The 27,511-nt window shown below is 51.3% G+C and overlaps 1 protein-coding gene across 2 annotated transcripts in view; it reads left to right on the top strand.

The window, feature by feature from the left end:
• The window catches only part of rcan2 (regulator of calcineurin 2), a 42,510-nt gene that overhangs the window by 3,259 nt on the left and 11,740 nt on the right, over positions 1–27,511 (top strand). Inside the window, exon 1 of one of the 2 annotated variants that reach the window (XM_018736975.2) lies at positions 22,242–22,514. The exons of the other annotated variant lie outside the window; for it this stretch is intronic. Within the exon in view, the coding sequence (XP_018592491.1) occupies positions 22,428–22,514 (87 nt within the window). The 5' untranslated portion in view covers positions 22,242–22,427. Of the gene's footprint in view, positions 1–22,241; positions 22,515–27,511 lie in introns of those variants that run through there. 2 annotated transcript variants of the gene reach the window in all.

Here is a 27,511-nt window from a genome sequence, read left to right as displayed (position 1 = left end):
TAGTGATGTGTGTGCCGTGTGGAGGGCGATTCACTTAGGCAGCGGGGAGATTAGCACAGATCTCGTTTAAATGGACCGCCTTCGTAAATTAAAACCCGTTACCTGGTGAGCGTCGGCGCAGTTCAGGGCCACGGACCCCCCGTCCAGTCCGCTTGCTCTGCCCTTCCTGTCTTTAATCGCAGAGGAGACCCACATTATCGCTTAGCTCGGCGCTCTCGAGCAGCTGTTCGTGATGCGTCCACCACAAAGATCCATCAAGCGTTGTTGAGCGATCGGGCGGAGAGGGAGAAGAGGGAGCTGACCCCGCGCCCTCGCACCCGACTCCGGGGGATTGGCGCCACGTCTGAAATGGAAAATGCTCTCAGAGAGAGTCTCCCCCATGTGAGCAACGCGTAAAAGGGCGACGCCGCATTTGTCCCTCGCTCGAGGTGACCAGGAGCTGCCTGGAGCGTGCGGAAGGCAGGAAGAGGCCCGACAGCTGAACCCTTCACACATTTTTTTTACAATCCTTTCAACAGCAGGTGGACTGAACCAGGGGAGGGTCTCCAGAGATTATTTCCCTGGCATTTTAAATCTGTGCATTCCATTAAAATATTAATTTTCCATTTCACTGCCAGATGTAAAGATCCCCCATGGAGCGGGTGAGCTAATTAACGTAGTCGGGTTTTACCTTTTCTGAACGTGTCTCCGATAATCTGAAAATAATAAAGCATCGGGGTCTAATGCAAAGCAGCGAAAGGCAGATGTAGAGAAGAACCCAAAGACTCGTGAAAGATCTGAGCACCACTATGGCAATAGAGACACGCCGGGCAGCCGTCTCTTATTATCCCTGAAATTACGGAACAAAAAAAATCCAACTGCGTGTCAGAGATCCGCGTTCGGTGGATACCTTTAAAAAGCTGCTTAAAACATATATTTTTAAGATGATGCGTTTAATGAACATTTTGGATTTCAGTGATGGTTCCCTTTAGACTGCTTAGGTTTACTTATTTAACCGGTGCTTTTCTCCAGAGCAACTTACAATTATTTACCCATTTATATAGCAGTGTAATTTTAGTGCTTAAGGCTACCACAGCCAGAAGTGGGAATCAAACCTGCAACCGTGGGGTCCGAAGGTAGTAGCACTAACCCCTGCACTACCCTCACTTACTAGGCTTGTATCTTTATTACAATTAATTTTCTTTTTCTGTAACGTGCAATGAGCTGCAGGTTTGCCAGTGAAAGGTGGTATATAAAGCTATTATTTTTCTTGTTATTATTATTCTTATTACTAGTAAAAGACCATTAAGTGTTAACGAAGTTAATTAATAAATAGAAGAAAAAAGTGAGCCGCTCACGGACGTGATGAGTTTGAGGTTCAGGAATAAGCAGGGCGTTCTGGGTCCCCTCAGCGTATCTCACATGGGCCCCTTGTCACCAGGTGGGACCTTCACGTCTGAACGTTTAAGCGGGAAACGTTGCTGCCTGTGCCGCCCAACTGCTCGCTCCTCGATTTGTCGACTTGAAGTGGTTTCGCGGGATTAGCTCTCGGGCTCATTTGCGGTCCCCGCCACGCGGATCGGCGGCGGCACAGCGCGAGGCTCCGCTCCCGCTGCCAAAGAGAAATCGGTTTAATAGGCTGCGATAACAGAACCTCACGCGAATCCCAGAGTGATGAATCAGACCCCCGTGTGGACGCGCCGCTCTATTGCCCTGCTAATAATAGGCGGCCGGTGCCGGGCAGCGTGGAAAAGCGGCCCGACGGCTTGAGCCACAGTGGAATTTCCACGTGGCGAGACGACGCCTGTCTCTCAGATGTTCCTCACCCCCCCCCCCTTCCGCCGTCACCCCACGGTTCGAGCTTTCTCGGGGCCTTCTTAGGAGACCGGTGCCTTTCAGGCTCTATTTTGCGTTAAACACCCAGCAGACCTGAGCCGTGAGTCACTGTACTTGGTTATTAGGAAGACTTTGCTTGAATGGAGTGGAATCAGACTAATGAAGTGCTGGAGAATCGCTCGGCGATGTGTGACCCGGGAGAGATTATACTTCTTATGTTTCTCTTTAATGTTATTTTTCAGCTTTATGACCGGGGGGGTGCGGGGGAGCAGCAGGTTTGGCCGGGTCCTGCTCCCCAGATGGGTCTCGGGTTCGAGTCCCCCTTGGGGTGCCTCGTGACGGACCGGCGTCCCATCCGGGCTGCGGGCCCCCCCCCCGAGCCTAGGCTCCAGGTCACCGCAACCCTGCAAAGGACAAGCGGTTTCCGACATGTGAGAGTGAGTGAGCGAGTGAGTTTTATGACCAGCGATGTGGCACAGCAACCCAGAGGCACGACCCGTATGCGGAGAAGTCTTATATAAGTCCACGTACAGGAAACGAGATGGCTCGGAAGGTTACGGTATTTCACGGCCGTGTTCGTGCAGCGCTATCTCACCGTTTCCAGAAGTGTCCGCGCATTCCGGAACTCTTCTCAACCGTCATGCAGATTAAATGTCGATTCTTCCAGCAGAAGAAAGTTAAACGTTTCAGTTCATGCGCGACATTCTTTCGAAGGTGAAGTATTTTTAGGGCCGCTGCCTTGATATGTGTGGGTCCTGGGTTCGAAGCCCACTCCTTTGGTAGTACCCTCGATCAAATTACTCACCCTGAATTGACTCGCTCTCGCTCACCTTCGCTAACCGGAGCTTATTCAAGAATTCCTGGGTGCTGGGCGGGGACAGGAAACCCTGGATGGGGTACGAGTCCATGACCGATACCCTGAATTGAAACAGTAGAAATTACCTAGCTGTATGAATGGGGGACTGGTGACAGTAAATTGCCTGTATTTTGCCAACGTGTGCACGTGCGGGTACCTTCCGATGGACTGGCATCCCATCCTCGGTGTGCCCTTCCTCAACCTTGTGCCCAGTGCTTCCAGGATAGGCTCCGATTCATCGTGATCCTGCTCAGCACAACGGTTGTTGAAATTGGATGGATGGGTAAATAATTAATAGTAGTGTAGCGTACATCTCCGACACTCTAATGTGAACAATTGGAGGTTAGAAAAAACATCTGAGGGTAGTTATGAGTATTCTTGGGAAGCTGTTTTGACTGAGATTGATGCGTGTTTTTACCACAGCTGCATGTTGAAAGAAACACGCTTCGGACGTGAATAAAACTAGCCGCACTTTAATCCCAAATAATGATGGGGGGGGGGGGGGTGACCAAGAGGGTTTGAGTGGAAAAGCATTTGTGCTTCAGCGCGCCAAAAATAGGATCTTCAGAAATATAATCCTGATGACGTGTGACTTGAGATGGAAAAACATACAATGCAGAGGGGAGGGGAAAAAAAAATCATTGTAACGTGAAAATATCTCGGGTCGGAGTATCGCTTACTGGCTCGGGTTCTTGATGAAGTGGCCCGGTGTGGGAAGGCTGGAAGCGCAGGGGTTCGGTTTCCCCGCCGTTATGTAACCCGCTCCCTTGTCGGGCCTTCTGCTTTACGAGGGTGTTTCGTTTTCTCGACAGGAGCTGCGGTTAGGCCGTAGGGCATCGCTTCCCGCCGGTAAACCCGCTTGTTCCCCTGTTGCCCTGTCAGGGGCCCAGAGCGCGTTTAAGACGATTAGCTGAAACCAAATCTCAGTAATGTGACACTCCATTAAGTGGTGTATCCGGCCAACATTAACGGGCTGCAGGAATTAAAGTGCGGGATCCTGAGCCAGAAGTTTTAAAAAAAAAAGAAGAAGAAGAATTAAACTGCATCGGTTTCTCAAACAGACCAACTGGGCCATTCTAAGGTTTACCTTTGTAATGGAAATTAATGCATGAATAATGGATTTGACTTAATTAGGCGCGTCAGAAATACCCCGTGCGCCACGTTGTGTTTTTTGTGTACATATTTGTGGATTTAAAGCCTTAATAACATAAATGGTTACGCGGCGTTGGAAGCAGCTGGGAACGAGCACTCTGCCCACTTGATCCTCGCGAAAGTCCTGCACTCGAAGCCCTTTCAAGGGGCAGCAGGTGGCGTAGTGGTTAGAGTTACCACGCTCCAGTTGGAAGGACGTGGATTAAGGTGGAAAAACGTGTAATGAGGGCACTCTGATGGCATCACTTGCTGTGGAATACAATATATTGAAAAAAAAAAAAGAAATGCGGTGTAAATAGATTTTCCCTCTAACGCTCCTGGATGTCTGGCTCATAAGCTCAGCTCCGAATGAAAAGGTCATTTCCGTCTCCATCCGAAGCGCGAAACGCGATCCCGCCCCGCTGGCCTGCACCGCGCCGTTATGTCACCGCGCTTTTTCACGGGTCCTCAAAGCGCCTGCTTACGTAAGGCTCGTCTTGGGTCACTAACCCACATGTGTGTAAAGCTAAAAGCTTTGCCTTTTATAACTTCATCTGCGTGCGTGTCCTCTCAATCAACACCCCAGCCTGTGGATGAGAGCTGTAGGGGTCGTTGCTTATTTAAGAGCAAAGGCTCACGATTTATGGCTATGGGAGAGCGGAGGAGAGCCGTTCCGCCACCGTTGATGTTAAGGTACCCCGGTAAAGCACGGAATGTGGCCGCTGACACGAGGACCTTCTCCGAAGCTGACCTCCATTTGGTTTACTGCGGACAGGATTGTGGTTGCTGTTTGCGTACGGGTGGCAGGGGGACGCTTGTGGGTTCAACGGTCCTCGGGGCAGTTTTCATCTGCTCGCGTCCCGTTTCTGACGTAAATGCAATGGGCCCAGTAAGCGAGCCCTGCTGCACTCTTCCGCGACAGAACTGTGGATTCTCCCCGGAAGATGTCGGCATCCTTTCCGTCTCGTTGTCACGGCCGAACCGCGGTCCCCCTCCGTCGAGTTCAGCTCCGAAGCCGAGAGCGGAGAAAGGACGAGATGGACGGTGCTGCACTAAAAAGCTGGACATGACTCACATACTTTGAGCGATTTGCTCGGGAGGTTCTGTCTCAGACTGTGATTTACACTCCACCCCCCGGTCTAAAAATACAAAGGAAAGTCTGACACTCCCCAAGTGCTGAATAACATCTCCATTTGCATAGATTGGTTTTGACGCTGTAAAGGGAAACTTGTTACGGGATTCAAACCTGTAACTTCTGAGGCCAAAGGTAGAAGGTCTAAACACTACATCACCTGCTGTCCCCCTCCTTAAGACTTGATGCAGGAGCTATATGTCTAGAATGCACTGGCGTCCTATCCAAGTTGCACCCTTATCCCCCTAGCCTGGTGCCCAGTGATTCGGAGACATCCCTGTCAGGGTCGCGGTGGTCCGGACCTAAAGCGGCTTACGGAGATACGGGACTGAGTGTGTTGTTGCATATTGTCAGTGTGGCGCTGCAGCATCAGTAGCCTCAGTTAGTGCTGGAGACCGGGGGGTTCCCTCACTCACCCACCTGGACCAGGGAATGGGCAATTGTTCCTCCCACAATGCAAAGCGGTCCCGCCGACTGAGAAATGATCATCCCATAGGCCGCTGACTAAAACAAGTCTGTGCTTTTAAGATGACGAGAGTCCAAGCGGGGGGTTCTTTACCGCTGCCTCGCATTCTGGCTCCCTTCTAAACACCGTGACTGGCTCTCGTAAAACCGTTCGCTCTTCGTGCGACGCTTCAGGCCCGGTGGCCGTCTCGCTGGACTCGTTAAAGGCTCAAGTTGGAGACGGTTCCGACGGGCGACCTGTTTCCCATCGCCCTCCGCTGCGGCGGCAAGCGCAGACTGACTCCAGGAGCGGACAGCTGACGAACCGCAGCCGCTGAGCGTTACCGTGACGCCTCGGGGTTGGCAGGCGAGGCTGCGAACGCTCCTGTACCGGTGTACGGCGATACCCCGCTTTACACGCATTCGGGTTACAGGAATTCAGCTCTTGGTAGAGTGGAGTTTAGTTTAATACCCAACTTTGGCTTATGAGGCCTTTCTTTACATTTGGGACCGAGTCTGGATTTTGAATTTATGATTTACACACCAGTCAGACCCCGGAAGCACTCGAGGTTCGAGGAAGAAACGTGCAGGAAGACTGCCTTATCGGCAACGGCCCGGCTGGGCCCAAAAGCACCGAGGCCTTCGAACCCGACGCCAGAGCTGTGCAGCTACCTGCTCGGTTGCGGCCGTGGTGAAGGGCAATCGAACCGTGGCATTATGGGATGGCCTGCAGCTCCCCTCCCTGTCTGTCTTATGTGGAGAATAAAGGGGAAGTGTCTTCCGAGACGTTGATTTTCTCCTGTCTCGTGGACATGCGTGGAAAGAGCCGTATAAGATGAACAGCTGCATGGGTCCCATTTGATGCGTGTTTTTTTTTTTTTTTTTTTTTTTTTTAAATATTGGATGTGAACAACAAATATGACAAGTAACACAGGGGATCAAATGATTTTGAAACCAATGTTGCCAAAGAAAATAAAGATGTTTCTGTTTTATGTTATGTTTTATTACGTCTTTTATTTCTGCTGTTTGGCTGTTGAGGGCGTGGTGGTGCAGTGGGTTGGCCTGGGTCCTGCTATTTGGTGGGTCTGGGGTTCAAGTCCTGCTTGGGGTGCCTTGTGATGGCCTGGTGTCCCTTACACCCTGTGTTGCTGGGTTAGGCTCTGTCTCCCTGCAACTCTGTATGGGATAAGCAGTTCAGACTGTGTGTGTTTGGCTGTTACAGATGGGGGTTAATCAGTGCTGTTTACTTTATACAGTTTTTTGCTCATTTTCATAAAGTGTTAATCATTTTTGGTGCCACTGTATTTATCAGACTTACTGAGGCAATCAAATTTGCAGTGAATTCCCCATTTACACAGCTGGGTAAATTTTACTTGCCCAAGTGGGTGGCATCGTGGCACAGTGAGAAATGCTGCTGCCTCACAGTGCCTGGGTGGTGCAAGAGAATGTGGGTTTGATCCCTGCTCACTCTGTGTGGAGTTTGCATGTTGTCTCTGTGGGTTTCCTCTGGGTGCTCTGGTTTCCTCCTGCACTCTAGTGACTTGCTGCTCAGGTTCACCTATAGTGTGTGTGTGTGTGTGTGTGTGTGTGTATGTGTGTGTGTGTGTGTGTGTGTTCCACTGATGTATAGATGAGTAACATAGTGTATCTAGCAGTGTAAGTCACTGTGGTGAATAAGGTGTGTGGGCTCATAACACTACATGGAGTTCATTGTAAGTTGCTTTGGAGAAAAGCATCTGCTAAGTGAATAAATGTAAATGTAAGTCAGGGTAGAAACCTTGGTCAAGGGAACAACAGCAAGAGCAGATGTGTGAAGGGGGGCCTTTTGGTTGCTGGCCCATGACCGTAAAACCGCTGCACCACCTGCTGTCCTGTGACTTCCATAATTACAACTGATGTCACTCTCACTGTCAGGATGAATAATATTACATACTAATAATTATAAGGATAATGATGTAATTATAAGGAATGAACATTTCTTAGAATTAATTCATTTCGTAGAAATATTCGGTAGAGCCTGCAGAGTTTTAATTACATTTATTCATTTAGGTTTTCTTTAAAGAAACTTACAGTATTTAGGTATTTTCAATTATTTGCCCATTTCATACAGCTGGGTAATTTTACTGGAGAAATTTAAGGTAAGTACCTTGCTCAAGGGAGGTGCAGTGGTGAGGCGGGTTTGGCCTAGTTCTGCTTTCTGGTGGGTCAGGGGTTCGAGTCCTGCTTGGGGTGCCTTGCGATGGATTGGCGTCCCATCCCGGGCGTGTCCCCTCCAGCCTTGCGCTCTGTGTTGCCGGGTTAGGCTCCGGTTTGCCGCGACCCCACTCGGGACAAGCGGTTTCAGCCAGCCTGTGTGTGTGTGTGTACCGTGCTCAAGGGTACTTTAGGTGGAGGTGGGAATCTGCAGGCTTGGGGTCCAAAGGCAGCAGCTCTAACCACTATGCTACCACTTGTCTCAAGTTATAGTTCTTTATAATTGTATCATTACCCTTATAATTGCATTATTATTCATACTCTGTTAATATGCTGGTGTCTGGTGAGTCGCCGACCGCAGGTGGTCACAGCTCACGGCGCAGCATCTTCCCGCCAGCTCTTAGAGCGCCCCTCGGATTTGCCGTTAAAGACACCGCGGTAAAGTGGCCTTTAAACACCGTTTTCCCCACTTGGAAATGAAATGCTTGCAGCTGCGCGACGAGCGCGGTAAACATCGGCGGAGGAGTAGTCGGCCTAAGCTGCAGCACCGTGGCCTGTAATTGCGGCCCATTATCAGCATCTTCATTCCACACCTGCAATTTACTAATTGTGTCGGAAGTGATACTTTGAGACGGGGATTTATCCTCCGCGGTGAATAAATTAAACATCTCGCTCAGTCGTTCGCAGTTGCCAAGCCCGGCTCAGACCTTCTCCCCCCCGTCTGCCTGCGGGACTTTTTGTTCTTTAACCGTATTTCCACATCAATATGCGCGGCGTCATCGTGAGGCGGAGCTCGTACCGCGACTGTCGGCTTCCAGCGGGAACTTTGCCGCACGAAAAATCAAGTGACAGGTATGTCCCCAGATGGTTACAGAAGCTTGTTTCTGTATGCCGATGGATGAAGTCTAAATTCATGTATTGTACGTAAATACTTCTGCCGTTGTTGGTTGTTGACGGGCAAGTCCTTGTACGTCAGCAGGGAAGTAATTTAATATTGGACACAAATGTTTTCAAGCGAGTGGCTCTGAGATTCCGAGCGGTGCTCAACATTCCCGGGTTGATTTTCCTCCTGAACTTGGTTTGGAAATTTTCTGTTTATTATTATTATTATTATTATTATTATTATTATTATTATAATGGGCTCATTTTGGTCTCTATCATGGTTGTCTGGGGATGTTTTTTAAATATTATTTCACCCACAATGCATTGTGCCACCTGATTTACATATTACGTTCATTTCTTAAACCAAAGCCTTTAACTGATGTTCCTTTGCAGATGGTTTTTTTTTTTTTTTTTTTTGTCTAAAGTGACTTAATTCTGCACATCTGCATGAGTTTAGGACTCTATGGTTCAACCACAGGGGTCTTCCTGAAATTTGAGCTGCAAACCCACAGGTTGCAGGTGCAGGAGAACGTAGTACTGTGGTTTTGCAATCTGAAGGAGCCAGGCTCAAGTCCCACCTCTTCCTGCAGTACCCATGCTCAAGGTAACCCTGAAATGATGGAATATTAACACTCTGCTGTTTAAAAGGGTAAATCATTGTAAAGCTGGTTATCTATCTTTGTAGATCACTTTGGACAAAGGGGTCATATGAATCAGTAGTAATACATGTGTTCTCCTGTGCACTTCTCCAACTGGGCAGCAGGTGGCATAGTGTTCAGCGCTTCTGCCTTGTCCTAGAAGAACTCAGGTCTCAATTCCATGGCCTGCCATAGTACCCTTGGTCAAGGTTCTAACCCTGAACTCTCTCTCACACACACACACACACACACACACACACTCGCACTGTCTGAGCTACTTGTCCCATACGGGGTCGCAGGGAGCCGGAGCCTAACCCGGCAACACAAGGCATAAGGCTGGAGGGGAACACACCCAGGACGGGACGCCAGGCTATTGCAAGGCACTCCAAGCGGGACTCAAACCCCAAACCCACCGGAGAGCAGGGCCCGGTCCAACCCATTGTGCCACCGCGCCCCCCAACCCTGAACTCCTACAGTAAAAATTAGGCAGCTGTGTAAATGGGTAAATCATGGTATGTACCTTAACAGTGTGAGTTGTTTTGGAGGGAAGTGTCAGCTAAATAAATTAGTAGATGTAATTGGTCTTGTTCTCCTGTGTGTCCCACGAGTGATGTGCCAACCCCCCGAGGGAGCCGTTCTTGCACCCTGACGCTGAACACCACGTCTCCTTGCACGCGTTTGTTCCGAAGCAAGTCTCTGTCGACCACGGCAGGACCACGCGGGCATCCGGGTTCCACGGTGCATCGATGCGCTTTGCCCTCTAATCCCATCGGCGGGCTGTTGAGGGAAGAATCGGGTTGTGGGCAGGAGCAGATTGCGCCACAATTTTTCAAAGGATCAGGAATGGCTTAAAAGCGCAAATGTGGGATAAGAGAAATATATTTAACCGCGGGGCTGGATTTGCGGTCTGTGCGGAGCCCCTCGGCCGGCTGGTGGGGAACGAGGGGAGCGGGACAAGCTGTACTAATGTCAGATTAAACTTTTTCCCTGCATTTTCCATCAGTGTTATTGACTGATGTCTTTGGTATGATTCAGTGTCAGAACAATACATCTCAGTGCAATCAGTAAATCCATTTTTTGAGAAAACTTATTATTAGTATAGTTTACAGTTTGTGCCGTTTCATCGTTTTGAATTTTTGTGCATGTGTTTTGTACTATATAAAATATTACATGTCGAAATTATTTTATTGATATATTTTCCAAGTACAGTAATATGCCAGCGAATCCTAAAGAAGTGTGCAGTGCTTCAGTGGAAACTTGATGTGAGGTCATTATCCTTCCAGGTTCACATAATGTGTGTATTACAGGTCAATGCTTTCCAGCGCTGGGGCGATGTGGGCGGAGCCTACTGGTTGCCCAGGTGGCCTGTTGAAGGAACATCCAGCGGGGCTCCCCTGCCTCGGGACCAGCTCTCCATGGCGCCGAGCTGTGGTGTAGCAGGGCCGAGAGACGGGCGCAGACGCACCCCGGGGCGCGCAAACACACTGAGGAGAGTCACGGAAACCGCTGATTGGGCCTCACGTCCCCATGTTTCCGCAAGACTGCAACATCAGGAAGGATCTGCATCTTCACAGCTCAGCCTGTGATATGCAATATTTATTATTTAATAATATTTATTTATCATTATCCTGTTCATCTGACACTACGAGACATTGTAGAGTGTTTGTGCACTGAGCTGCTTGAAATGATCTACCCATTTACCATATACAACTGGGTAATTTTTTACTATATCAGGTCAGGGGAAGCCTTTTGATCAAGGGCACTACAGCGGGAGAGGGGGGCCTCAAACCCGGCACCTTTGAAAACAACGTAACAGCTCTAACTGCTGCGCCACCTGCTGCCCCAATTTATTCTACATGTACGTGACCCCAATACATACTGTAGCAATATGTCCTCTTTCTTACATTCTTTCAGCACATTCCACCCACTCAGTGGTGCTCTCACTCCCAGTCTGGAAATCTCTAGAAGGAGTGTTCCAGAGCAAATCAAAATGTCTGAGTTGGAGAACGATATAGTACTTTGATCCAGCTTGTACACAGAGTTGACTCTTTAAGCTATTACAGGAAAATAGGATTTTAAACACAGCTGGGATTAAACTGCTGCAATTTGTTCAGTTCCCCCGGAGGGATTCTGCTGTTGGACGGTGAAGGGAGATACTGAACCATCCCTCTAAAAATCCAGCTGTATAAATGGATAAAGCTTAAGCTTACATTTAAATTTACATTCATGCATTTGGCAGATGCTCTTCTCCAAAGCAAACTGTGGAGAGAGAGACAGTCTCAGGAATGGTACGGGTGTGGAGCGTCGCACGTACGTTACCGGTTTTACGCCTTAACTGCTCTTAAGTCTTTCTTAAGTAGATCATAAATAAATAGAAATGAAAAAATAACGCCTTGTACATGTTCAGCGTGTTAATGAGACATTAAATTTCATTCCATGTTGCACCTTTCCACCAGCGAGCTGTGACAAAGCAGTTTGTACTACGGCAGTGTAAATAGTGGAAGTAATCTGTTATATGCCTTTGCTTCAATTATCGCGCTCAGAATTTCAGTGCTTGTGTTAAATTAGTTGAACTGTTACTTTGAGGAACACTGTGGTGTTTGTGCCGCTAGATGGCAGACTTGCGGTCAACTGGAGTGGTCAACAGCAATGATTTGCTGGGAAGAGCATCATTTTATGATAAGTCACTGCTCTACACTTGGAAGCAGACAACAGTTTCCGTTCTGTGACTTTGGGGCTTTTCGGCAGGCATTCGGTCAGCAGGTGGCATAGCTGTTTAAGGTGATCGGCTTATATTCTGAAGGTCCCCCGTTAAAAGCTGTACCTCCTGCTCTAGTACCCCAATCAAGGTACATACCCTGAGATGATACAGTAAGAGGTACCCACCTGCATAAATGGGGAAATCACACACACACTTTCTGAAATGCTTGTCCCATATGGGGTCGTGGGGAACCGGAGCCTAACCCGGCAACTCAGGGCGTAAGGCCAGAGGGGGAGGGGACACACCCAGGACGGGACGCCAGTCCGTCACAAGGCACCCCAAGCGGGACTCGAACCCAAGACCCACCAGAGAGCAGAACCCGGTCCAACCCACTGCGCCACCACATGGGAAAATCATTATAATTGAATAATAAATGAGGGGAAAATTCATTGTTATTTAGCTGATGTCTTAGTCCAAAGTAGCTGTTTACCCTTGAGTTATTCTTACTGTATCAACTCAGGTTATGTACCTTGCTCCCGGGTACTACGGCAGTAGGAGGAATTTAAACCAGCAATTTTTAGACTGTGATGTGACAGATCTAGCCACTATGCTCCTTACTGCCAAACCCTTAACTGCCGCACCACCTGATGCTCAAGGCATGTAAGAAAAAGATATGATCTGTAAACTAAAAATTTAACCCTGCGAAAACGGTTGCTTTCGGTGAAGGTTTGTGCAACAGGATACGCAGCATCAGTTAATGTTTATTTCATATGGATAGGAAACTTTAGGCCTGGCTGAAGTTTCTCACTATGATCCCTTCCCTAAAACATGCCATGTGAATAAACAACTGTGGAAGCATCGACTGCGTTGATCAGCCAGACGGGGTAAAGCCTGGTGTCAGCTGGCCTCTCTGGATACGGTGATGTCCTGCTGGGAGTGGCTGTACTGGAAAAGACTGCGGCCTGAGATCGTTGGTCACGTCGACCTATTAGTTTTGTCACGTGCGATTCACGTGAACGTAGAGCCACGTGGTCCATGTGCTCTTGATGCTCCGCAGGCCTTTGCTGTGGTTGCTCGCTGGTTCCGAACTTTGCGTTTCCTTGTTTGCGATGACGGCAAACGATGCGAATCTGCAGAACGAAAAGCTGGAAAAATACCACGGTCGCAAAACCCAGCAAAGCGTTTGACGTTAAATGGATCCGGAGGAGGATCACGTCACCGCGTTGCCGAACAGTTGTCACGGCACGTGGAGAGGGGTCTCGATGTTGGCATGCGTTCGTGCATGGCTGCGGAAAACTGAGCTCACGGAGCACCTTTAAATGAGAGGAACGAGGAAATTGAGCTGAAACAGTGGTGGGTCAGTGCAGCTGGGCAGTTTCAAAATGGATAAAGACCCTCCTTTGCTCCCCGCAGCACTGTGTATGCAGCTGCCTTGTGTGTGCGCACATTTGGAATGCATACGTGCATCGTGCCGTGCTCTCTTGCTCTCTCACACACACACTTATTCGGTTCAGATCCAGCAAAGCAAAACTCTCGCACGACTCTCCCGTTTCCTTAATCAATACGCCACCTGCTGGCCCGGTACTGTAAACAACAGAAGTTGCCCTTCTCGGCAGCACGCGTGTCGTGTCGCTGTCACTAAGAGTCATTCCTGTAGCCGTAACGTGGAGAAACAGAACGCCGATTTACATGAATCCTCTAGTCTGTCCCCGTTGAGATAAAATCGATCAGTTGCTTCCGGAATGAGAATTAAGAGGCGCGCCGGGAACAGGCAGCACCTCTGCCTTGTTCTGAACGACCCCTAACTTTTTTAGGTCAGACCGGACCCTTAGCGCGGTCGAAAGTACAGCTGAAGAGCAGGGGATCGTGACTGAAAGGAAAAAATGAGCAACTGTGTTGAATTAGCTACGTCAATTTAGCAGCGTCAGGTTAGCAATGGCGGTCTAGCAACCTCAGGGTAGCAATGTAAGCTTAGCGGTCTTAGGCTAGCGACCGCAGGCTAGCAGCATCAGCTCTGTTAGCGGCATCAGGTTAGCAACGCCAGGCTAGCAGTGTCAGGCTAGCAGCTAGGGTTGCTAACCCCTGCACAAGAAAATAAGGGACACGTCTGGGTTCTTTATAGGAAAATAAGGGACACTTTTGGGTTTTTTATAGGAAAATAAGGGACACTCAGAATTTCTTTGTAGCTAATGCACATGTGTGTGAAAAAGAAGTCTCTGCTTGACCGAATTAAACGCTAAAACGAATCTGAGACATTTAATTTGCTTTTAGCTCACTCAAATCAAATGTAGTTTTGTACTGTAAATGTATTTTAACCAATGGATCATACATTTTGTAAAATATTTTGAAAAGTATAAGTGTAAATAAAACGTGTCCGTGTAATCGAATATACAAAACAGCAGCCCAGCGTATCAGCATCGGGTGAGGTGGTGCAACAAGCAAACTGGAAATTGCCCCTTGGGGGGTCGTTCCGTCGATGATTTTCCGTGGACGCATCTTGTTTTGCGTCGCATACAACTCCAGCGTGGCTGAGAGAAAAAATCTCTTGCAAACAAAGTTTAAATTACAGTTTGCCATAAACTCGTTCTCCTGACTTTGCTAAGTCATCGGTTCTCTGTCTCCCATTCTTTTTTATACTTTTTATACTCCTCTAATCGCTTTCCTTTACTGGGTTGACCAATAGTAGCCATGATGACATCTAATCAGTAGCTACCTGCCTTGTTAAAGGGGGGGGGGGGGGTTCCCCTTGACCTTGGACCCTTAATCCTCCCTCTGACAGTCGGACTCACGCGCAACACCGCTCTGTTTCACATCCATTTTTGCGATTTGTTTTCCTAATCTTTTAACACTTTTATGCAAACTGCAAAGTTTATGTATGCAGTAAATATATGTGTATACACACACACACACTTTCTGAAACCGCTTGTCCCGTGCGGGGTTGCGGGGAGCCAGAGCCTAACCCGGCAACAGGGGGCGGGATCACACCCAGGACAGGACGCCAGTCTGTTGCAAGGTACCCCAAGCGGGACTCGAACCCCAGACCCGCCGGAGAGTAGGACCCGGTCAAACCCGTTGCACCACCACACCCTCTAAATCTATGTAATAAATACTTTCAAATGTCTCTGGGTGTGAAAGGTTAAAATACGGGACAAACCGCGTCCGTATGGTTTTAATACGGAACGCAACGCAACTCTTATCCCTTAAATACGGGACGGTTGGCAACCCTGCTAGCAGCCATACGCTAGCGACTTCAGGTTAGCACTATCAGGATAGCAACGTCAGTGTACATGTCTAAATGCTGACGCGTGTGTGATGTGCGCTTTTTCTCTGCTCCCCCCCCCCCAAGACGCTAGCAGGTTTTACTGCACTTCCTCTTTTAACGGCCATCTGGATGTTCACCGAGGGAGCCGTACCCTTTTATATTGCCGCTGTGGCTAATTTCGGTTTTAAGTGAACAGTCCTGTGGAAGCGTCTCCTTCTGCTCTTACTCTTCAGCCTCTATATACAGAGGGTCAGGACTCTGTGCGATTCCCACAGTCGCACGAGACACAATCCTTCATGTCGGCGCACTTTAATGAGCTTTTTTTGGTATTAAAGGTAACCAGAAATAACTCCTCAGCAAAGGCATCTCCAGAAACAGAACAGAAGCGACTGAAAAACAATAACACGTCCCAGAGCAGGGCCCATGAGAAGGGGATTATGTTTTAATAAAGACGTGCCGATAGGGGGGCTTTGTGAATCTCCGTCCGTGTACAGGACATTGTCACTGATGGGGTTTTTTTTAAATTTTTTTTTACCCTCTAAGCTCCCCAGGTCACACACTAGCTCGCAAAGTAGGCCGCAGAGAAGGTTGTGGAACAGGTCACGCTCAAGGACCCACTGGACGACACGCTGAAGGTCACGCTGAAGGCCCGAGTCCTTGAGGTCACCCCGCGCTCTCTGGGCTCTTCTGGGCTTTGCTGTACTGCCCCGTTCTTGGGGAGGGGTCTTCATCCAAGCTCTGCTATGGTCCAGGCTGACCCTGTAGACACCCTCCTGGGACACAGCTATTCCTTTTCGTCCTCTCTAGAGGACATCATTTTTTTACATGTGTCTCCCATACTGTACATAATACAATGCTGAGCCCTAGTGCACTTTATAGAGGATAATTTATGGTTTTTACTGATACCGCACATGTAGGAGTAAAGCTGGACGAACCTCCTCGAAATCCTAGAAATAAATCCAAAAACTTTTTTTTTTTTTTTTTGCTGGATCTCAAGAGGTTGGTTCATTCTGCTGCTACTCTTACCTTGGAGAGCAGTGTATCTTCATTGTCGGTGTGTGTTTGTTTGGTTTTGGAGAGGAAGGGGAAGCGGCCTGGTTGGCTTCGCTCAGCCGGCGAGGGCCGCGCTCAGTGTAGGGGGGTTCGCATTGCAGCGGGTGGTTGGGGATGCAAAACAGTCCCCCTGCGGTGCTGCAAATTGGTCTCCCAGTTTCCCGTGGGCAGGAAAACCACTGGTGCATCTTCATCCCTGTCTCTCCTCTCCAGCATCGCTCTGGGTTTATGTCACAGCCTGGGCCCACAGTGATATCAGGTGCAGAAGGTTTCTTTCCATCTTTCACCGGGGTTCACTGCATCACAGCGGGTCCATTGATCTGCTCTGCTGATCGTCGCCGTTAACCTGTGTCCACCTTCAGCGGAGCTCCCACCTGGACTCTCAGCACTCTGGCATCAACGACCAGGTGCCAAAGGACCCCCTCGTGTGCGACGTGTCGCTCACGCAAGGTGCCACATGTTGCAGGTGTTTAGCGGCTCCTCTCGTTCCTCTTGCTTATGGGACCGTGGAGATGGAGATGATGAGGAAGCGATTACATGGGCCCTCCACCAGAGCCAAGCGGAGCACAGCTGTCTTCTGGCAATAGACGTGCGGGACGTTGGCCTGGAGGGTCGATGAAAGCATTTCCGGAGAATTCTTTTATCCGTGTTCTTCCACAGGGCCGCACGCTCCTCTTGGTTTGATGCCGTGAGTGTGAGATCGACTTCGGGAGTAAGTCATGTCAGCTACTCTTATGGTAGTGAAGCATTTCTCAGATTCCTGCAGAAAACACAGAAATTAAGGGGTTAAGAAGGTCACTGGTGTTTCCCAAACCTTTGGGACCTTAGGTTGATACAATAAGCTATTCACAGCGATTTACACACGAGGGCAATTTTTACTGCGTGAATACCTTGACTGAGGGTATTATAGCAGGAGTGGGATCTGTAGCTGGACTTTTCAAGTGCAAAATAACCCTTTAACTACTATGCCACCTGCTGGCCACTGTGCCACACATGCAGTACAGCAAGTTTCCCCAAGCCCAGAACCCCCGTTAGACGGGACCTTCGCCGCACCCGTTGCGTCTCGCAAAGCAGAGCAGATGGCTGTCAAACAGACTCATAACTCAGGCAGCTAATGCAGAGACCATTAACGTGCGGCGCAGGAGTAATCCCAGCGCTCCATCGATTTGCTGCCGCGATCACATTTATTTAAGGAAACGGCTTAAGTCAAATATAACCCGGCTTTGTCATTCGCTTTGATTCGCTGCATAAAGGCTTTTTTATATGTCGGATGGCATGTTTACTTTCCATCTTCATAAATCTCCGTCGCGCTAAGTCACAGGAGCCCGTTTCGCTGTGGCGCTGGGTCTATTCATAGCGCCTGGCGCTTCGTCACTGCAGGCCACTCTCGTTGTCATGCTAATTCGACGACGTCAAACTAGGTGCGGAAATCTCAACAAATGGAGCGGCGCACACGTTTGTTGAGTCACCCGGTGGAATTTGGGCACAACGTCTACACGCGGCTTCACTGTGACACTGTACCTTAGCCGTTTATACGCCTGGATATATTTAGACTTCACAGGTGTGATCCGTAACTATTATTAGTGCTGATTTAGGGTTACGGTTAGCCAGCACCTTTGTCCAAGGTGAATTACAATGTTGGGCATCAACTTTACAGTGATTCATGCATTTATACAATGCTTTTTTTTTTTTTTACCACAGTAGGAGGGAAATTTAAACCCAGGTCCTTCTGCTTCCAAGGATGCCCTGTCCACTTGAGGTACCCACATCTTCAAGCATTTGGATTTAAAGAAGCCAGATTGCCTGCATTTACGTATACATTTGTGTTCGTCGGACGCTTTCCTCCAGAGCAACACGTGAATTTAGACATAAACACAGCAGTTTTTGTCTGATACCACCATGTTGCTGGTTCAGATCCCTCAAGTGGCTGCGTGAAGAATTGACCTTCAAATAGCAAATAGACAGATAATCAGTGCAGATGGTGTTGGACTCATTTATGTAGCTGTGAGGAGATTGAGAGAGAAATGGGTTGTGAAACAAACTAGGTTTACTTAATCACATAATCACATGCCTGCAACTGCGTCTCTCTTTCTCCTAATGTTATGCACACATTGTATTTTCTCTGAGAAAACGTACATTGCTTCGGAGAAAAGCGTCTGCTGAATGAATAAATGTAAATGGTTTGAAACCCTTTTGAATGTCGGAGGGATTCAGCAGCTCTGAGGCGCACGGGGAGTTTACTCCACCACCACATTCCAGTTCTCCTCTCAAGACATCACACTTTTTCTGTTGTCACTGGCAGAGCTCTCATACAGAATCCAGGTGGCAGTGGATGGACCTGGGTTCAAGTCCCTGTTTGCTTCGAAGTACCATGATCAAGGCACTTGTGTGGAATTAATACAGTAAAAATTACCCATCTGTATAACTGGGTAAATCTCTGTAAGCAGATTAGTGTACAAACCTATCATTGTAAATCACTTTAGAAAGAGGTGTCAGCTAAATAATAATAATAATAATAACAGAATATTTGTCTGTCTGTTTGATAGGCAGTGTAGAATCTGCCTGTCCCTGTCCACTCTCTTTGCTCTTCTCTTCTCCCTGTCCGCCGGAGGCGACGCACTCTTTTATTCACCACGGGCCCATCCATTATTCATCGCCACCCGGCACAGTCCGCGCGCGCGCGCGCACACACACACACACACACACACACACACACTCATTCACTCATTCACTCACTCACTCACTCACTCACTCACTCACTCACTCACTCAGCTGCTTTGCCGCTTGTCTGACCCGTTTGCCTTGATGGCGATGGCAGGGCTGTTTAGAAATCAGAGAGTCGGCTCTGGAAAAAAGTGTGTCATGTGCAGGGGAAAAAAAAAAAAAACAGCTGGAGGCTGTTTCCATGGCTACACGTGTCTCTGCTTGGGGGAGGGAGAACAGGGATGCTCGTCCTAAGAGATCATGCCACCTTCCTACAGTCGGTCACCTGTTCTCCGTTCACGTTGTTTGCGGCACGCCGCAGTGTGGCATACTGGGATACTTTCCATTTCCCATAGTGCACCTCTGTGGAGTGCCTGCAGAGAGAGTCACATCAGGCCTTCTTCTTGGGACAAGTTGTGGTCCCTGAAGCCTCCATCAGCCAATGGCTGAACACGCATGCTGATGAGCTGTTGAAGTAGCCAATCGGGGCATGTGTTGACCCTGGGGGCGTGGCTACAGCTGTGCCAACATGTTTATTGTACATATTGGTCCTTATTCTGTTTTCAGCTCTTTCCAGGACCACAACTTGCATGTCTGAGAAGGTCACGCTGCCTGTCGGGTTGGAGCGGAGGGACCCCACACGTCTCACAGCTGCGCTGCTGATAAACACCCTGCCAGATATGGGGTGGCGCTACCTGCTGACCTTCTGGCTTCTCGCTTCTGACTCCCATCTGCAAGATGACATCAGTGAGAAAACACTGTAAACACTGCGGCGTTAAATAGCGGCAAAATGCTACCGCTGTTGCTGATGCTAATGTAACCGGGTCAGCGGTTAAACGCTTACAGATGGAGCGAATGAGGTTCAGCAGCGCTGTGAGACCACATGTTCCTATAGTGCTGTGGCAGAGCATCAAAGGCAGCATCAGATTTACAGCTAAAATATGTGTTAAGGCAGAAGTGGCTGGGGAGGCATGTCATTTGGAAGGCGCGTCCCTACGAAGGTGTGTCATTTGGAAGGCGCGTCCCTACGAAGGTGTGTTATTTGGAAGGCGCGTCTCTCCGAAGGTGTGTCATTTGGAAGGCGCGTCCTCGGGAAATGCATTCCTGGGCACACCCATGTAGGCATGTATTTGGGAAGGCATGTCCCTAGGACGGCATGTCCTCGGGAGATGTGTTCCTGTGAAGGTGTGTCCCTACAAAGGCGTGTTCCTTGGAAGGCATGTCCCCAAGAAGGCGAATTCTTCCGAAGGCATGTCCTTAGGAAAGTGTGTCCCTAATAAGGTGTGTCTTTTGGGAGGCGTGTCCCCAAGAAGATGTGTCCTTTGGAAGGCATGTCCCCAGGAAAGCATATTCTTCGGAAGGCATGTCCTTAGGAAGGTGTGTGTCCCTAAGAAGCTGTGTCCTTTGGAAGGCATATCCTACAGAAAGTGTGTCCCTTCAAAGGTGAACCGTTGGGAAGGTGTTGCTGGGAGTTGTGTCCAAAGGGACGCTGTGTCTCTCGGAATGCATGTCTTCCGGAATGTACATTTTGGAAGGCATTAGGAAGGCGCGTCCCTGGGTGAGTGAGCTCGCACCTGACTGACGAGGACTCGGCTCTTGCGGGGACTCGTGCGCGGCGTGTGACTCAGCTGAGGCGTACTTCTGTTGCGCAACGTGTCCCCGTTTCCTTTTTCCCTATTATTCGGTGCGGACACAGTCCATCTCCACCTAATGAGCCGCCGCACGCTGACGAGCCGCTGCTCTAAAAATAGGCCGCGTTTAAGCGGCATCTGGGGAATATAAATACACGGAAGCGGCGCGAGCGCGGGCGTATCGCCGTGCGCCAGCCTAATGAAAGACCGCGTGCGTGGAGCGCGCCCGCGTCTCCCGTCGCTCCCTGCCGGGGCCCCGCTGACGTCAGCGCGAGGTTTTCATCAGCCGCGCTGCAACCGCTCTCTCCCGGCGCAGACGCTGCACCGCCACTGCAGTCCTGCGCAGGTCACCTGGCATCGGGTACCAGGTGCGTGACGCATGCTGGCAGAGACGGAGGTGGCACGGCGGCGCCCCTGCTGGTCCGTCTGGACTCATCATGCGTTAAAACAGCTGCTCTGCAGGTGATCGGCTCCTTGCTTCATTAATATATTCACCGTCATTCATTCGTTTTCACTAACCACTTGTCCTGGGTCGCAGTGGTCCGGAGCCTATCCTGGAGGCGATGGGCACAGTGCTAGGGGGTTCTCCCTGGACAGGACACCAGGGTATAATTAATTTAGTGTAACTGTTATTAGTAGTAATATTATGAATTTGTTGCTTAGCTCACATTTTTATCCTGCTCATGGGTACCACAGCAGCAGGATGTGGGACTGGAACCAACAACCGTCCACACCTTTAAGCGCCGTGCCACCCGCTGCCACATCTGCGCTCCCATGATGGTGCTGCAGGTGTCGTACGACCTCTCGCACGTGGCCCCTTAAGGCTCACGCTCACAGAAATGATGGTACGAGGATTTGGTCCGGGTCACAGTTTAGCAGATGCGTTTCCATGGCAACCGACTCCAATACCGACGAGTGAGGGTAGATGTCGCGTACGTGATCCACTCCGTCTAAATTCATTTTGGCGCTGGAGGTACGAGGACTTTATCTAATTCCGCCCGGATCGAGAAGCACCTCCCTTGCCTCGTTTTAGCGTTTCTCTCCAGCGGGTGGCATCGCGGTTAAGGCACAGCGCCGTGACCTTGCGTTTGGAGGAGGAGGGCTGTAGCAGAACTGCGCATAGTGCGACTTAAGCTAAAATATGCAGTTTCGTGCAGGAGTTGCTTCGGATACAATCTTCAGGTAAAGAATAAGAGCAACAACAATAATAATAATTATAATAATAGTAACAGCAGTAATAGCGACACGGATGAGTCACGCAGCTTTGTGCTGTTGCGCTTTGTGTCGGGCTTCGAATTCGCACCCCTGCACGGGTCCGCATCGACGTTCCTGGCGCTTCTCGAAAAACCCGGGCCCGAGTTTCCCGAGTCATACGCGCTCGCCGTCCCTCGCGAACGGGCCGTGTCGGCAGAAGTGGATTCAGGCCCTTCCGCAGCTCACGAGCCTCGGCGACACTGGAGCGCACGGCGACGAGCACCGCGGGACGCCGAAGCGGAGTGCGGTCGGACGGTGCCCCCCCCCCCCCCCAACCCCCCGCAGAGGTGCGCTTTTAACCGTCTCAAACAGCGGAGCACAAGCGTGACTCACTTCTGACAAAAGGTCGTCTCGCCTCTACGGTCAGAAATGAGCTTTGACACATAATCATTTTCAGTTTGCTCTGCCGCTGTGCTTCTCGAACAGGTTCAGGGGGGACCGGTAGGGGTTTTGGGTTGAGGCGGGCGGTGATGTCATCGCGTGCAGATTGGGCTGGGGGGGGGAGCGGGGGGGCGGAGCGCTGCAGCTGCGCGGAGCTCGAGCGCTCCGTCTCAGAGCAGCAGAGTGCGGCGGGCGGCCAGCAGCGAGCGCACAGCCTCCGCGGAGCGCCTCCCCAGTGCAGCCTCTCGCGCCCAGCCCTCCGCGCGTGTGCGTGCGTGAGTGAATCGGCTTCGCGTACCGCCGGACCGCAGCCAGAGCCCTTTCCCGCAGCGCTCGTCCGGCGAGTCTGGAATGCCCTCCGAAAACATGGAGTGCGACACTTCCGCCCTGGTGGCCTGCGGGGTGGACGTCGAGGTGTTCACCAGCCAGGAGGTCAAGGTAGGTCAGCTCCCGGGGACAGGGTTCGCGTCCCGCCCGTGGCACGCCGCGTTCGGCGCCCTCTCTGGCTTCTCCGGTTTCCTTTTACGTGGCTCTCGGACGAGGTTCGGTTTCGCTGCTTTTGTAGGAAAACGCTGCGGTGTTTCCGGTGACCCCCCCTTGTGTGCTTTGGAAGGGTGTGCGTGCGCGCGCGTGTGTGCGTGCGTGTCACCTAAGCTGCTCTGGTTTCCTAGGACAGACGTGGAGCGCGGGATGCCCGAGCGGTAGGTAACTTTGCTCGAGTCCCGGTTCTTCCTGGGTTAACGGACCCGTTCGGGACCAGAACCACTAACCGTGGCAACGCGAGCAGCAGGTTCGCCTCGACTCTCAGTCATTTTGTCAGGTTCCGTGTGACACGGGGGTCCTTGTGAGTCCCTGAGGTTTGGACTTGTATGCGTATGTGTGCGAGCACGCTTCCCGAATCTTTCGGGGTCCAAAAATGTCAAGAGCTCAAAACAGACCTTAGTTGGAGCCAAAAGGTAAAATGCATTACCATTAAAATGACATAAAAACGCCAAAAATGTTTCCTACCCGATCGACTTCTCGCATCAGGTCTTCGTGTGTGTGACCCCTCTCTGCCATCCCATGACGCTCCATTCATAAAACCGCTCATCTTCCCATGTCCTGCTGGTTCGGGAGACACAGGGAGGTTCAGAGTGACACAGGCTGCTGATGGCAAGGGAGGTGTAACTCTCATGCATTACCACGTTTTACCGTTAACTGATGTGTGGCGGCGTGGCCCAGTTCGACGTTCAGGTCTCCTGTTGTGTTTGGAGCTACTGGACTCAAGATCTGGAGAATCAGAGTGTGTTTGACTGAAGGTGTGTGGTGTGTCTGGTGAGTGTGTGCCGCTCCTGATCCTGATGGTTTGTCTCTTAATGAATGAGTCACACACCTTGCGGAGGGGGCTCTGGCTGTACCGCGCTCATCCGTGGTGAAGCGGTCAGACTCCGTCCCTGATATCGCTCTTGCCGTCACGTGCCGAGCGAAACGCTCGTCACGTTCGTGATGCGAATCCCTTGATCTTTTTTTTAAGCTTCAGAACTTCATCCACAGACAGCTGATGGAGCTTGACAGCCCTTCCGTTTACCGCGGCCCCTCCTCCCGTTCCTTGGCTCGCATCCTCATGTCTCCCGCTCCGCTTCCTCCCATTAACCGCGATATTTCCTCCGCTTCTCCAGCCGAACGTAAATTTGCGTGTTTATTCGTTTCGCAGCGCTTCCTCCAAAGCGCCGTACAACTCGTTCGACAACCGACGAAGAGCTTTAGAAGCAGACGCGCGATTATGGGAGCGCCGCTTGTTGGTCTCCCTCATTCTACGTGTCCCGCCAAAGGGTTCGGACTTCATTCCTCCCAGCCGTTTTCAGAAGACCTGGGAAGTTCTCAGTCATCGGTCGTTGCAGATTTGCTGTGGAAGATGGTAAGAAACCGCAGCGAGAGTCCCGGAAAGGCGACCTGGTTCTTAGCGTTGCCCGTCGTCCCCTTCTTCTCGTCCTCGTGCCTCGGGCTCCTGCTGTTAATGTCGGAAGACTCACTTTAAGGCTCGTTGCTCGTTGGCCCGAGTGCCGATTCCGCCGATGTCGATCGACGGAGGAGTCATCGATACCCCCCACCCCCCACCCCGGACCGCCACGGCAAACTCCCCGCGCAAGACATCTACGGAAGCTCTTTCTTGGTTTGGCTCCTTTTTCGGTTCGTTCGTCTCCGGCTGCGGGTCGGCGCGCGAAGGGTGTCCCGGGAGCCGAGAGCCGAGGCTCGCCGAACGCGAGGAGGGGAAGGAAAAAGCGTCCCGAGCGGCACCGTCCCGCCGGGTCTCCGGCTCATTCATCTCGACTTCCGCAAAAGATCTGGATTTGATTAAGAAGAGAGCGCCGTGTTGCTCGGCCCTCGCATTATCTTTGCTATTTTAAGGTGAGCTTCGGCTCGCGGTTTCCATTCCCCCCCCAAAAAAGGTCATTTTTTTCCTGCCAGGAACGGCTCAGTAAACACACGTCTCGACTCTATGACAGCTGGAGATACTTAATGCAGGCGCAGCGTACCGGGGGGTCCTCCGGCGGCGGCCCCGTTCCCGTCCCGCGGACCGAGATGCGCGTTTACACGTGGAACGCCGCGCTTCCTGCCCTTAATTCTCGAGAACGCGCCGTCGTTTCCGAAACGGAACGCTCTCGCCGGCCTTCTCCGACGCTCGCCTTCGCCGCCGCGGCGACGGGGGGATTCGTGCGCGAGGGAACGTTCCGCAGCTGCCCGCAGGAGATGTTGCCGGGAATGTTTAGAAACTGGGCTAAGCGCTTGGCTGTCATCCCTCGCAGCGTCGCAGAGCAAACAAACAGCTCTCCGTCCGCCACGCTAATATTAGCACGGCCTCCGCATCTGAATAATCGCCCCCCCCCCCCCCCCCCCCCCGAAACGTGACGGGAATATCTCTGGAAACGTGCGCACCTGGTCTAATGATGGACTAATTGGAGCAGTTAATGTGAGACCAGTGCGCTCTGGGTGGGCTTCGAGAGGCCTGGCTAAGCCCCGGATCATGTGCCGCTGTCCCGCCGGAGTGAGACACCCGGGGGTTTATTTATCTTAATTTATCTTCAGTCCCTGAACACATATTCATACGCAAACGCGCCTCTCTGAATTTAAATCTTTTTTTTTTCTTTCCTTTTCCATTTGCCCACGATGACAGAGCGCGCCTATAACGGGTCTTTAGTATCGACGGACGAGACTTCGAGACTCGAAGTGCGTTTCCATCAGCATCTAACGCTTCTTTCTCCGAAAACGGCCCCCCGCGCGGTCCGACGGGGTTCCGCAACCGTCGCGCGGCCATCCGGAGGATGAGCACGCGGCGCGCCGGAGGTTCACTCGGATCCCACGCCTCGGAACCCCTCCTTTATCGCAAGGACGGGAGGTTCTTCCGGCAGGACGCGTTAGCGGTTCACGGGTCGTCGGGCTGCGACCCTCGCGGGATGTTTGGTTCGAAAGCGTAAACAGGACAGCGTGCGCCGCGTCGCGGCGGGATGACCTCCTAACCCCGAATAATTATTGACCGCGGTTTAAAGCACGTCCGGCAGCGGTCCTTGCTGTCCGATAACCAATAAACTCCGGGCTGTCGCACGTCTGCGGCAGCAGAGAGAACGACCGAAGACCTTTCCTACGCTTTGTTCTTCTCGCACCCTGTACCGGTCTCGAAGAGAGCGGCTACTTGAGTTCCCCTGATAAAGTATTTATCGATGTCTTGCAGAGCGGCACCTATCGGTTTCAGCTTCGGAGGATTTGGTTTAGCGGCGTCCGTGGAGCCTGTTGGGAGAAGAGCCATCGGCGCTCCGGCCGGTACTTCCCCCGTTTTAGCCGAGAACCGATCGGCGGCGCGGCCCGGCGAGAGACCTCCCGCGCAAGGCTCTTCTGCGCACCTCCATCAAGTGTCAGCAGCAGTCCGGAGCAAAGCTTGGCTCGAGGCCGTTGACCGAGCGAAGGCCGAGTCCGATCGGTCGGAGGGCGAAGGGTCAACGCCGAGAAGCTCGCCGGCTCTCCTCTTCTCGCGGGTCCTCCGTAGAACTCGCGGTCGGGGGCCGTCAGACCGGCGAGGGTCGGCCATTCGGGGCCGTGGCGGAGCGGGCTTCTTCTACCGCGATCGTCCAACCGTCGGGTGTCGGGTCAGGTGTCCGGACCGCTTCGACGGGCTGCGGGTTTATGGCTCCGAGCAGCACCTGGGGATCAGAGGATTCCTCATGTGGCTTCCTGCTGAGATCAAAAGGAAGGAGATGAAATCCAGAGCCAAGAGTACCGCATGAAATGATGCAAAATTGGCCTGCAGCCATTTCGAAGGGGGCCCTGCAGAGAGATGTTCGCCTGCCGCTTCCGCCCGAGCCGCGCGTCGCGCCGACGCGGACCGTTCGCCGCTCCCGCGGGAGCGGCTCAGGCCGAGCGCTTCGTTCCTGCAGAGCCGCGCGACACGAAAGCGGGAAAGAGCCAAAAGTAGGGCCGCGCTCGCCTCGTCTCTTGCCGACCGGAGTCGGCGTCTCCGTTTCCCGTGCCCGACGTACGAGGTCCGGCTCGTGCGCAAAAGCGGTCGGTTTCTGTCCACGCGGGACCAGCGGAGACCTTCGCCCTTCCGTCCAACGATGCGCGCGATAAGCTCCTCTTGATTTATATCTCCTAGAGTCGGCGGCTGCGCTTCCGCCGGTCAGCAGCCTCGGGGAGAAATGAAGGTTTCATCAGTTTCTTCAACGACGTTCACAATTACATTTATTCATTTAGGGGATGCTTTTCTCCACGGTGAGGTGCATCTCCGAGAAGAACGCATGTGTGCCTTATGCCACCAGGAAGAGTTCTGGATGGAGAGACGTGATTCTTGAGTACAGTCAATTTGTCACATACACCGTATGAATCGGTGTATGTTACACAAGTAGCTGTTTATACATTTACACACACACACACACACACACACACACACTGAAACCACTTGTTCCAGTCAGGGTCATGGGGAGCTGGCACCTAACCCAGCAACACAGGGTGTAAGGCTGGAGGGCTGGAGGGGGACGGGACACACCCAAGGCAGGACACCAGTCTGTCACAAGGCACCTCAAGGGGACTCGAACCCCAGACCTACCAGAAAGCAGGACCCAGTCAAACCTGCTGTTCCACTGCACACCCTGCTATATGTAGTTACACTTCCAATGAACTCTATGTAGTGTTGCTATCAGCCCACACACCTTATTCACCGCAGTGATTTACACTGCTGGATACACTACTTACACTGGGTCACTCATCCATACATCAGTGGAACACACATACTCTCTCTGTCACTCGCACACTACGGGGGAACCTGAACAGCATGTTGTTGGAGTGTGGGAGGAAACCAGAGCGCCCGGAGGAAACTCATGCAGACACAGGGAGAACATGCAAACTCCACACAGACTGAGCCGGAATCGAAGCCACGTCCTCTCGCGCCGCCCAGGAGCTGTGCC

Source organism: Scleropages formosus, chromosome 1 (assembly GCF_900964775.1).
Source record: "Scleropages formosus chromosome 1, fSclFor1.1, whole genome shotgun sequence".
In the NCBI taxonomy this organism is placed as follows: Eukaryota; Metazoa; Chordata; class Actinopteri; order Osteoglossiformes; family Osteoglossidae; genus Scleropages; species Scleropages formosus.
The sequence above is the reverse complement of the archived record's forward strand: the minus strand, read 5'-3'. Positions and strand labels throughout refer to the sequence as shown.